We start from the raw sequence: 12,818 nt of genomic DNA, 5'->3' as shown, positions 1-12,818 counted from the left end.
CAAGCCAGTTGTCCACCCTTATAGAGAAGGGGACATGTGGATAGGAAGGGAAGTGACACACAAAACAGGAAGTTTCCTGAGGGACAGAGCTCCAGGAAGAGCCAGCCTGACCTGAGGGCACAGCTGGAGCGAACAGGCCTGAAGCAGAGGATGTGGCTTCTGGCCCTCCCCTCCTTTTCACTGATGGGGCCACAAGGAGGGGAACTGGTTTTGTTCTCAGTAGCAATTGCATGATGTCACTTGGCCAGTTAGAAAGGTGTCTGTCCTAGCACACAGCCTGCCACACATTCGGTAAGTGCTCAGTAGTGGAAGGCAGGTTCAGTCAGTCTGCCTGGGCCTCAGCATGCTCATCTGGGAAATGGGGGTGGTTACCCCTACCTTTGGCCAGTCTCATTCCTCTCCAGCCTTGATTCCCTCCTGTGCATGGATGGGAGGCACAAGGAAAGCAGGACATAGCCAGGAGCTGCAGGCACCTGCAAGGTCCTCTTCCACCTGCTCTCAGGCAGGCACCTCGGCTGTCTCGGAGCCTAGTTCTGTAGCAGGCTGGATGAGTCTCAAGATCCAAAGGGTGCCTTCAAGTGAGCTGAGGCCTTTGCGATAACCCCTGGCATGGCCTGGGTACCAGGAAACCCACTGGTAGGCTGCCGGATGCCAGGCCCTCAGGATTTGTGCTTCCTGTACGTGAAGAAAAGCCTCCGAAGCTTGTCAGGCTGCAAGGAAGGAAGAGATACTGGGGCCTGGGGTGGCTGGACAGGGAGGGAAAGACCCAGGCTCCAAGGACCCCTCATGGACCTTGGGTTGGGGGCCCAAGCCCAGGACATGAGGCCAGGTTGGAATTCTGATGGTTGATTCCACGAGCCTCTCCCAGTGCCTGAAATCCCACCTTTAGCTCCCCAATTTCAGATGCAGGGTTCACCCTCTTCTGGCTAAGGAGAGAAGGGGAAGGAGGAGGGTAGAAAGGGTGGTGGACTTCACCTTACCTCCCCCCCCCGGAGTGCCCTGGTCTCCCCTGACCTGCAGCTGGGGGCCTCAGGATGCACTGGTGTCTGAGGTAGGGTGGGGTGAGGCTGTACCCAGGCCCACAGAGATAGGAGAGGACATGGGCAGCCATGGGGAAAGAGTAGACATGGGATGTGGCTTCTGAGGGTCTCCACTGCTGGGTCTGTGGTCCCCGGAGAGTCAGGATCTCAAAGACTGCTATCCATGGGGTGTGTGGGCACAGCCCTGCTCTGAGGGAGGAGCCGTCAGCACTTCCCGGGAAGATCTTTCCACCAGGAGCCCGGGCAGAAAGATCCGTGTGTGTCTGACTGAGATCAGAGGACTTGCCCATGGGGAAGAGACTCCCAGGTTTTATTGTCTCTGGGTATAGGCAGAGTGTAGTTGGGACCGAGGGCTCCAGAGAGTTCATCTGCCTCCCTGAGAACCCTGGACCAGCCCCACTCCTGGCCACCGCTCTCCACACTCCTAGTCCCCTCTCCTCCTTACTTATCAGATCCCTGCAGAAGCTGACAGGGAGGGGAAAGGACCCCTGGTCTGCTGCAGAGAAAGCCCTTAGAAGGTCCTGGAAGCCCCCAGCTTACACCCAAATCTAGCAGCTGCCTCTCCCACCAACACCACCACCACCACTACCACCACCACCACCCCAGAGATCCTCAGAATAATAGTTCTGTTCATCAAGAGCCCTCTCTGGGCTGTGTCCTGAGCAGGAGAGGATACCTAGCATTATCCTCTGGGCACCTACCCCTGGAGACAAGCAGAGGATCAGCCCATTTTACAGATGAGGAAATGGAGGTCCTGGGTGGGGTTGCTAAACAAGAATATAGATGCCCAGTTAAATTTAAATTTCAGATAAACAAAGGAATAATTGTGGTATTTAAGACATACTTTAAAATGGTTTTTGTTTTGGTTTGGTTTGGTTTTTTGTTTGTTTTTTTAAACAGGGTCTCACTTTGTCTCCCAGCCTGGAGTGCAGTGGTGCAATCTTGACTCATTGCAACTTTAACCTCCCAGGTTCAAGCGATCCTCCTGCTTCTGCCCCCCAAGTAGCTGAGACTACAGGCCACCACGCCTGGCAATTTTTTGTATTTTTTCATAGAGATGGGATTTTGCCATGTTGCCCAGGCTGGCCTCAAACTCCCAAGCTCAAGTAATCCACCTGCCTCAGCCTCCCAAAGGGCTAGGATTACAGACATGAGCCACCATGCCCAGCCTCAAAAATATTTGTTGTTTATCTGTAATTCAGATTTAACTGGTTGTCCTGGAATTTGTCTTGCCCAAAGCTACAAGACAAGGGAGTAGGAGCAAAGGGGCCATTCTCCTGCTCCCAGAGGCACTAAGACCCCTGCAGAGGCTGAGAGGGAGGGGACGGGAACCCTGATCTGCTGTAGAGAATGCCCTTAGAAGGGCCTGGAAGCCCCCGTATTACACCCAAATCTAGCAGCTGCCTCTCCCACCACCACTACCACCACCACTTCCAGGCAGATGTTAGGGCTGGAAAATTCTGTGTATTTCCAGGCAGTGGCGGTGACCTGACCTGCCTATGCCTGGGGGCTACAGGTTGTCTCCTACCACCAGGTGCCTTCTAAGGGCCGGGAGCCGCCCCACCCCATCATGGAGCTCACCTTGTGTGTCCATCCAGTCTCCTTGCTCTTGGTTGCTGGGATCTGCTCATAGGTGTTCCCAGGCTCTGAGAGCCCTGGGGTCCCTGAGATCCTCTTGTAGCCATGGTCCATGGGCCCATGGACCCATGGGCTATATGTGGGACTGGCCCCAGGATGTGGGGCCCTGGCTGGGCCACTCCAGCAAGCTGGGATCTGCTCATAGGTACTGCCTTCTTGGTCTGGTGTGTCCCTGGCCTCTTGCAGGAGGCCTTCTGTCCCGATGAACTCATAGATATCTGCAGAGCTGTCCTGGGAGCAGGGCTGAGCCTCTTGGCTCAGCTTTGGAAACTCCTGCCTCCAGGTAGCCCCCAGGGATCCCATGGCATCAGAACACCCCCAGGAAGTGGGAGACTCTGTGGGACCCTGGTCTGGGCTCACCCCAGAGAGGGCAGGCACCAGGCCATCAGGCCTATTCTGTTCTCCATCTGAGAGTCTCCTTTGGGCCTGCCTGCCTGGGGAGTAGGCCTGGCTGCCAGCTGGAACTGGCCCAGGCCTGCCGGACCCCTCTGTGCCCAAGCCTAGCCGTGCCTGGTTCATCTTCCTCAGGTCTGCATAGATGATGTCATTGGGGCCTCCAAAAGACTGTTCCAGGAGGGAGGAACTCCTCTCAGGGAGTGGGGACACTCTGATGGAAGCCTGGGGACACAGGGACAGAGAAACTCTTAAGGGGCAGCCCATCACTAAGATGCCCTCCAGTAAAAACTCTCTCAGATAAGCCGAGGCCCCCTGTCTTGGCTATAGTCTTCCTGCTTGTACATGCAAGGGTTGGATACATGACACTCAGGGTCCCTTCCAGCGCTCATGCTCTAGGACTTGTTCTTTTTGTTTGTTTGTTTTTTGAGATGGCGTCTTGCTCTGTCACCCAGGCTACAGTGCAGTGGCACAATCTCAGCTCATTGCAACCTCAGCCTCCCGGGTTCAAGCTCTTCTCCTGCCTCAGCCTCCCGAGTAGCTGGTATTACAGGCTACCACCATCATGCCCAGGTAATTTTTGTATTTTTGCAGAGACAGGTTTTCCCCAAGTTGTCCAGTCTTGTCTCAAACTCCTGACCTCAGGTGATCCACCCGTCTCGGCCTTCCAAAGTGCTGGGATTACGGGTGTGAGCCACCACACCCGGCCTAGGACTCGTACTTTACCTTGGCATTCAAGGCCTTGGGTCACCAGCACTACCTCCCACCCAACTTTCCCCTCCCCTGCTCCTCCCACTTTCATTGTGGTCCACTGGTCCCTCAGTGGCCCCAAACCCACTCACTGCTGCATTTCCCTTCGGAATGGCCCATTTCCAAGTCCATCACTCATTTGACAAATATTTGCCAACTATGTGCCAGACAGTGTCCTAGGTGCCAAGGACTCTGGTGAGCAAGACTAACTCTTGGGAGTTTATAGTCTAATCTGGGAGATGGGCAGCATACTGCTGCACTGTGTAGCACAATATGGTTTGATGTGCTATATGATGGGCGAATATATCACAAGACAATGGAGTGTGGGGGCATGATCAGTGCTACAAAGAACGAAGCAGGGTCATGGGATAGGGAGAATGGCAGGTGGGGAAGGCAACATTTTCTGTCATGTAGGTGGGCCTTTCTGAGGAGGTGATATCTAAGAAGAGAATGGAATGCAGTTAGAGTGTAAGCCATGCAGATATCTTGTAGGAAGAGCATTGCAGGCAGATGGTAGAGCCAGTACAGAGGCCCTGAGGTGGGAGCAAGGTTGGCATGTTCAAGGATGATCTAGAAGGCCAAAGAAGGCAGAGAAAAGGCCTCACTGAAGCCTGCAGTGAAGAAGCAGAGGGTAGCAGGGCATCTGGTGAGGCTCTTGTGGGCCCCGGTGAAGTGTTTAGGTTTTATTCTAAATATGAGAAGAAGCCATTGGCATGCTGCGATCTGATATAAAGAAAAGTCTTTCGGCCGGGCGCGGTGGCTCACGCTTGTAATCCTAGCACTTTGGGAGGCTGAGGCAGGCGGATCACCTGAAGTCAAGAGTTCGAGACCAGCCTGGCCAACATGGCGAAAACCCGTCTCTACTAAAAATACAAAAAAAAAAAAAAAAAAAAAAGCATTAGCCGGGCATGGTGGCGTGCACCTGTAAGTAATCCCAGCTACTCAGGAGGCTGAGGCAGGGGTAATCACTTGGATCCAGGATACAGAGATTGCAGTGAGCCGAGATGGTGCCACTGCCCTCTAGTCTGGGTAACAGAGCGAGACTCTGTCTCAAAAATAAAAATAAAAATGGCTGGGCACAGTGGCTCATGCCTGTAATCCCAGCACTTTAGCCAAGGCAGGCAGATCACTTGAGGTCAAGAGTTCAAGACCAGCCTGGCCAATATGTTGAAACCCTGTTGCTACTAAAAATACAAAAATTAGCCGGGTGTGGTGGCAGGTGCCTGTAATCCCAGCTCCTCGGGAGGCTGAGGCAGGAGAATCACTTGAACCCATGAGAGGGCGGAGATTGCAGTGAGCTGAGATTGCACCATTGCACTCCAGCCTGGGCATCATAGCAAGACTCTGTCTCAAAAAAAAAAAAAAGAAAAAAAAATCTTTCTGAGTCCATGGGGTGCTGCTACGGAGAATAAAATATTGACTCACAGGTTGGCCGGGCGCGGTGGCTCACGCTTGTAATCCCAGCACTTTGGGAGGCCGAGGCGGGCGGATCACGAGGTCAGGAGATCGAGACCACGGTGAAACCCCGTCTCTACTAAAAATACAAAAAAAAAAAAAAATTAGCCGAGCGTGGTGGTGGGCGCCTGTAGTCCCAGCTACTCGGAGAGGCTGAGGCAGGAGAATGGCGTGAACCTGGGAGGCGGAGCTTGCAGTGAGCTGAGATTGCGCCACTGCACTCCAGCCTGGGCGACAGAGCGAGACTCTGTCTCAAAAAAAAAAAAAAAAAAAATTTGACTCACAGGCACCCCATGCTACAGCTTACTAAGGGATGTTCAGGCATTTTATATCCATTTTCTCACTCAAGCTTCACAAGAACCTCAGGCATGGTAAACTGAGGCTCAGAGAAATTATGTGACTCGCCTAAAGCCACATCACTAGAAAATGGCCAAGCCAAGGCTTGAACCAAATCTAACTGGCCAGCGGCAGGCCATGGCACAGGTGAACCCTGGGTGATTCCAAGCTGGGTCTGCACCTCTGGGCCTGGCTTACCCTCCACAGCCGGAGGGAGTGGCTGGCCTGGCCTCAGGGTCTAACTGGGAGCACGGCACCCACAGCCCTGGTCTGGCAACCCTGACTCTAGGTGGCCCATAATGCTCCTCACCTCCATGCTTTCCTCCTGGGAGAGGTTCCAGGGACTCACATCCAGGCTCTTCTGTGCATGGAGGAAGGAGACCTGGGGCTTTGGAGAAGAGCAGGGGCTGGCGGCCTTGTCTGGGACCACTGTGGGGGATGCCGTGGCAGGTGGGTTTTCTGGGTCCATGATGGGCTGGTGGAGGCCCCGGGTGATGGCATCATACAGATCATTGTCCTCTGGCTGGGGGTATGGGGATACAGCAGGCGTGTGGTCACACATGCCCAGCCAGTCTCCAGCTGCCTGCCTGAAACTGCTGGTAAGAGACTGCAACATTCCCACCAGGTCCCTGACCTCAGGTAAGACATCGCCACAGTCTCCCTTTTTCCAATAGGGATCGTGACCCCACACCGAGTGCCCCTGGATGATAGTAAATAGGGAGGGCTTGAAAAGGAGTATGCCTGAGTGATGGATACCCCAGGCCTGGGCTCCCTGCCCTGCCACCCTCACCCTGGGGAAGTGGGGCGCCTACCCGGGGGCAGGCAGCAGTCAGCGTCTCTTCGAAGGGCTCAAGCTGTGCCTCCTGGTAATGGCGCACAAGCTCAGCCAGGTTGCTGTGGCTCTGGGTGTCCCCTGAGATGATGTAACGCCGGTTTCGAAGCTGGTTGATGACAAAATGTCGGCAGCGATCGCTGCCCCTGCAACACAAGTGCTTGTGGTCTGGGGCTGCTGGTCACAGGCAGCCCAGCCTTGGCCCAGGGTCTGAGCTCTGTGCCTGGGTGCAGGAGAGGGGTCCCAGCTCTTGATCCAGAACAGACCTGCCTGACCTGGGGCCATTGTACCCCACTTGGAGCCATGGTGTGTTCGTCAGGAAGCTACCGAGAGGTTTTCAAACCATGGAGCCCTGGGATCCTGGGAAGTACCTAAGCCTGCTCTGGTGGAGTCAGGGAGGACACAGCTGCAACTGGAGTGAGGCAAGTGAGGCACTCATCTTGGGTGCGAAATTTAAAGGGGCACCAAAAAACTCAATCAAGAAAACTAATAATGCAGTATTTTAGAAAATCAAAATATATGAAAAAAATCCACAATGAACAAAACACCAAAGTTTTAAATAAAGACAGGATCCAACCCTGCACCTGTACAACTCAACTTCACCCTACTCCCCACCCTGCTGCAATGATGGAGCTCCAGCTCCCACTCCCTCTTCAGCCTGTAAAGTCCCACCCTAAAATCCCACCCTCTTCATCTTCCTTTTTCCTAGAAGAATAACTTCTACACAATGATGTGCATACATCATAAATGTGCAGCTTGATGAATTTCCACATAGGAACCCTCCCACATAACTGCCACTCAGATCAAGATATAAAACCTTTCCAGCCCCCAGAAGACCTACTTGCGCTCCCGTCCAGTCAATGCCCCCCAAAGGTAGCCACCATTCTGATGCCTATCAGCATAGATTAGTCTTGCCCATTAGAGAACTTCTATAATACTTCTCTTTTGTGTCTAGCACATTTCACTCAACATTATATCTTGGAGATTGATTCATGTCCAAGTAGAATTAGTTTCTTTTTTTTTTTTCTCATTTATATGTAGTATTCTAGTTAATGAAAAATCCACCATGTACCTATTCTGATGATAGACATTTAGGTTGTTGCCAGATTTGGGCTGTTATAAATAAAGCTGCTTTAAGTATTCTTGTACATATCTTTTGGTGAATATGTACTCATTTCTGATGAGAATATACCAAGGAGTAGAGTTGATGGGTCAAGGGTACACCTGTGTTTGGCTTTAGTAAATCATGCCAAATTGCTTTCTAAAATTATTGCAATGGGCCGGGCATGGTGGCTCAAGCCTGTAATCCCAGCACTTTGAGAGGCCGAGGCAGGCAAATCACTTGAGGTCAGGAGTTCAAGACCAGCTTGATCAATATGGTGAAACCCTATCTCTACTAAAAATTAAAAAAAAAAAAATAGCCGGTGTCATGGTGGTTGCCTGTAATCCCAGCTACTCGGGAGGCTGAGGTAGAAGAATTGCTTGAACCCTGGAGGTGGAGGTTGCGGTGGGCCGAAATAGTGCCATTGCACTCCAGCTGGGTGACAAGAGTGAAAATCCATCTCAAAAATAAAATAAAATAAAAGTATTGCAATGTATGAGAGCTCCAGTTGTTCCACATATTCTGTCTTTCCATTATAGCCATCCATTGTGGCTTTAATTTGTGTTTCCCTGATAGCTAATGATGCTGAACATGTTTTCATATGCTTACAGGCCTTCTGGGTTTTTCTTTTTGGTAAAGTGCCTGCCAGTTCTTTTGCTTTTATTTATTGAATTATCTGTTTTTGTCTTATTTATTTGTAGGAGTTCTTTATATATTCTGGATTTGAGTCCTTTGTTAGATATTTGTATTCTAATAGGTAACTTCTTCAAGACTGCACCCTGACCTTTTTCTGCTCTTAATAATATCTTTTTATAAGAATTATAAAAATTCTTAATTTTGGCTAGGTGCAGTGGCTCACGCCTGTAATCCCAGCACTTTGGGAGGCTGAGGCAGGTGAGTCACCCAAGGTCAGGAGATCGAGACCTGCCTGACCAATACGGTGAAACCCCGTCTCTACTAAAAACACAAAAATTAGCTGGGTGTGGTGGTGTGTGCCTGTAGTCCCAGCTAGTCGGGAGGCTGAGACAGGAGAATTGCTTGAACCCAGGAGGCAAAGGTGGCAGTGAGCAGAGATCGCGCCGCTGCGCTCCGGCCAGGGCGAGAGAGCGAGACTCCGTCTCAAATAAATAAATAAATAAATTTTTAAAAATTCTTAATTTTAAGGAAATCAAATTCATCACTCTTTTAAGATTAGTGCTTTTTGTGTCCTGTTTAAAAAATCTTGGCCTTTCATTTTCAAAGGCATTTTCATTTACCTATGACAATGTTTTCCTGTTTTCTTCTAGAAATGGTATTGTTTTGCTTTTCTTTCTTGGATCTACGATCCATCTAGAATTAATTAATTTTCATGTATGGTATGAGGTAGCAGTAATTGTTTTCCATTTAGATATCCAATTGCTCCTGCACCAATTATTGAACAAACAAGCCTTTCCCCCACGGAACTGCAGTGATGCCTCTGCTGTAAATCTGGTAACCAAACATTTGGGACTGTTCTGGGACTCTCTTCTGTTCATTTTTCTATTTGTAAACCTTTGAGCGGTCCCACTTTGGTCTCTTTTATAAGTTAGTATTCTCCCTAAGATCTCATCTGGGAAGAAACAAAACAAAAGAAAATAAAAAAACCCCAAAGCTCAAAAGACATTTGAAAACTACTGAGTTAGTATACTTCAAAATGCCTAGCACAGTGTCTGGCACATAGAACATAAATATTTTAACAATGATTAACATTTATTAAAAGTCCTTACTACATTGTATGCATTGTGCTAAACAGTTTTAAACTGTATCAACTGATTGCACACTTTCATCAAGCCTATGAAACAGGTACTATTATATTCCCATTTTACAGATGAAGAAACGGGGGAACAGAGAAGCAAAGTAACTTGCTCAAGGTAAGCGTTTGAACTGGGGCAGTCTGAATATATGACAATTTCGAATCAGAATCTGAAGCCTTTTAAGTTTACTCTGGAGTCTTGGCCTCCCTCCCTACTGAAGGAAGCCTTCTTACCTCCTCTGAATTCCCTGTCCTGATGGACCTACTCTTGGGACAAGATCTGACATCACCATCTCTGCCTTTGTCCTCACTACCTTGTCTCCTCTCTATCCCCACTGGCCTACCCTAGCCCAGACCTCATTATCTCACATCCAGGCAATTGCAGGAGTCCCCAATGCCCCCACACCTCCAGCTCTGACTTCCAGTCCTCTCTCCATAGGCTGCCTAAAGGACCTATGCAAATATATTGAACCAGATCATCCTTCATGGTCTACAGACTTAGCCAGGCATCCAAGGCCATTCTAAACTTTTTCCACCCTCCCTTCCAGGCATTCCTCCAAAGGAACCAAGTGTTCTGCTGCACTCAGCAACCTGCAGCTTCCCCAGCACCCTTGTCTTTCATGCCTCTGTATTTTTGCACATGGCGTTCCATCTACCAGAGATGCCCTCCTAAACCCCAACCACACCCTCCTTTCTGCCTAGCAACTTGTATTCTTCCTTCTATCCTAGGCTCAAAGTTCGCCTCTGTGAAGCCTCCCCTGAACCCCACTCACCTCCTTTGAAGGCCATGGCTTCATCCCTAGCATAAGGCCAGTGCTGCTCAGGAAGTGTCTGCTGAGCATGTGATGGATGAACGAGGGAGTCAGGAGTCAGGACCCAGGGAAATCCAGGCAATTTGGGCCAGTGGGGCCTCTGCACTAATCTGCAAGGCTAGGTTATGGTAGGACGAGCTTGCTTGCCCAGAGGGCTTCCCCTCTTACCTGTAGGACAAGATGTAGCCAGTGGCTCGGTCACTGAGGCGGATGAGGAAGGAACCAAGAGCTTTGTCCCTGAGTAGCTGCTCCGTCTGCCTGGGCAGAGGACATACCATTAGCTGGGGTCTGTGCCCTAATGGCAGCAGGTGCAGCCTGACTTAGGCCTCTCTTGGAATCCCTGCTGGCCATGCCTTTGGGTTCCAGACCTCCAACCCTTTATAGAGGAGCCACTCAGACCTGTGGATGGGTCTGTGGCCTGTCAGGGCTCAGCACGTGGTCTATCTGGGCCCAAATGATTAAGTTCAAGACTGTCTGGGGCTGGGTCAGGGTCTGAAGCCATATGCACCCCCCAACTCCCCACTGCAGCCTCACTAGCAGGCACATTGGTTGCTGACCCTGGCCACCCACTCTCCACCTGGATGGTTGTGTAGCAAGAATAAATCCACACAGCTGGAGATGTTGAGGTTTAGTGGGGAGTCCCTCCCTCAGAACCACTGTGTACAGTGCTGCAGGATGTGCACTACACACGAGCTTCTGCAGGGAGAAGATGCTGCTGTGTCTGAAGCAGCTAAAAGGAACTCATTCTTCTTCCTGTCCCCTTCAATCCCCGGCAGGTACAGAGATTTTCCACATGGTGCCAAATATTTTGGAGGCATGGTGAAAAGTTCCAGCCGTCTTGTGGTTTGGCAGTACACAGACCAGATACGTATTCCCGCACTCAGTTACTCACCAAATACTGAGTGCCTGCTCTATGCAGCTAAATCATTTGCAGGGCCAGGTGCTAAATGAAAACATGGAGCCCCTGATTCAAAATGATTTAGAATTTCCAGACAGTGACAGCAGAGCATTAAACCAAATGTGGAGCCCTTTTGACCCTGTGCTGTTGCACGAGTCAGTGCCCATAAAGCTGGCCCTGGCTCTGTGCAGGTGCTGTGCCAGGACCAAAGGACTGGCTGGATTTGTCATTCCTTCATCAGGTGTTTTGGCTGCTTGGAGACCCAGTCCAAATAGAAAGCCAAACCTGTGTCTTGTCCTTTACACCTAGGGTAACCGTGCATCCAGGTTTGCCTGGGATGGCCCCATTTACGACGGTTCTCCTAGCTTAGTTACTAATAGTGTTCCGGTTTGGACGATAAAAGATATGATCCCCTAGTTACTCATCAAGTCAGGGCCTGGCCCTCTTTCTGTCCTCTGGCAGCCTGGCAGCCCCAGCCATCCTCAACTTGTACTAAAGTAGAGGCCATTGCCCTCCCCGACTCTGCCTACAGAAGCCACCACCAGAGGACGTGGCGCTCCTCAGTCTGTTCCCCTGCCCCCCGCCTCCAAAGGCCCCTGCCTAGCCCAGGGAAAGGACGGGGACCAGTCTGATCCAGAGTTCCCAGATGATTTTCTCAGCCCCAAGGGGCTGTGGGCTATGAGGGACCTGTGGGCAGAAGCAGCCTTACTTGCGGGTGATGAATCCATGAAACCAGGGAGGCAGAGCACCATTCTGCAGAATGAAGGGGGCCTGTGTCTCCATGAACCACTTCAGGGCAAGCTCCTGGAGCTCAGCCAGGGCCTGGCTGTCCCCTGCCCCCTCAGGATCCCTCCCCAGGCTGAGCTGCTTTAGGCTGTCCTCCATGTTGGCAAGCACCGGAGTGGAAGCAGAGAGCAGCCAGGGCACATGCCTCTATATCTGCGTGTGCTCTGGCTCATTTGCCTGAGCCCATGCCCTACCCAAGGGCCCACAGCACACAGCAGCCCTATTGTCACCTCTGGGCTGGTGGCTGGTTCTCTCCTCTGATGCTTTGGGGTGGGGCACCTTGGCTGGCTGCAGACATGGGGGAACAATCACCGTAGCAGCCTGAGAGGGGTAGCAAAGGCCCTCCGTGGCTTCCTGGCCAGCAGATAAGCTACCTCACTGGTCTTGGCCCTGTTCCCCACAACCTCTGGTCTTTGTCACAACTAAAGATCGGACCCTGGCAAAAGTCCACAGCACTGCCCCTGGGAGCAAAGCAGTGGATTTAAATTCTAGGTATCCTGCCTTCGTGGAGGCTTTTTTTATTTTGATGGAGAAGTTCTGTGCTAACTAAGTCTTCCTTCCACTCAAGATTTATTGAGTCCCTACTGTGTGCCATGTAAATCTGGGCCCTGGGAATAAAGCAGTGAATAAAACAGCACTTTGCCCTCATGGCACATACATTCTAGAGGGAGACAAACAAATATATATGTAGAATATAGAGTCAAATAGAATAAGCACTCCAAGACAAAGGCAGAAGAACAAGACAGCACATGGGCTGCATTATGCAGAAACAGAGTCAGGGGTCGGGGTCAGCCTTGTCCAGGAGGTGACACTGGAACAGTGAAGGAGGAAGCCAAGCAGGCACCTAGGGGAGTGGACTCTTGTCAGCAGGGGGAAAGCACGTGCAAAGACGAAGATGTGGGACTTTGTTGCAGATTTTGAAGAACAACCAGAAGCTCATGTCGTTTTAACAGAGAGGGGACTTTGGAATAGATGGGTCCCCGGGAAAGGCAGGGATAGGCCTCT

General features: G+C 51.0%; 1 protein-coding gene across 1 annotated transcript; it reads right to left on the bottom strand.

The window, feature by feature from the left end:
• Positions 1-116: 116 nt before the first annotated feature.
• SH2D7 (SH2 domain containing 7) lies at positions 117-11,912 on the bottom strand. The gene is made up of 6 exons (XM_030814866.1): positions 11,737-11,912; positions 10,298-10,387; positions 6,425-6,590; positions 5,923-6,135; positions 2,622-3,296; positions 117-710 (listed from the first exon to the last, which is right to left on the bottom strand). The coding sequence occupies exons 1-6, from the start codon at positions 11,910-11,912 to the stop codon at positions 660-662; spliced, it is 1,371 nt and encodes a 456-aa protein (XP_030670726.1). The 3' UTR covers positions 117-659.
• Positions 11,913-12,818: the final 906 nt, after the last annotated feature.

This window comes from Nomascus leucogenys, chromosome 6 (genome assembly GCF_006542625.1).
Source record: "Nomascus leucogenys isolate Asia chromosome 6, Asia_NLE_v1, whole genome shotgun sequence".
In the NCBI taxonomy this organism is placed as follows: Eukaryota; Metazoa; Chordata; class Mammalia; order Primates; family Hylobatidae; genus Nomascus; species Nomascus leucogenys.
This window is presented reverse-complemented; position numbering and strand designations above follow the sequence as displayed.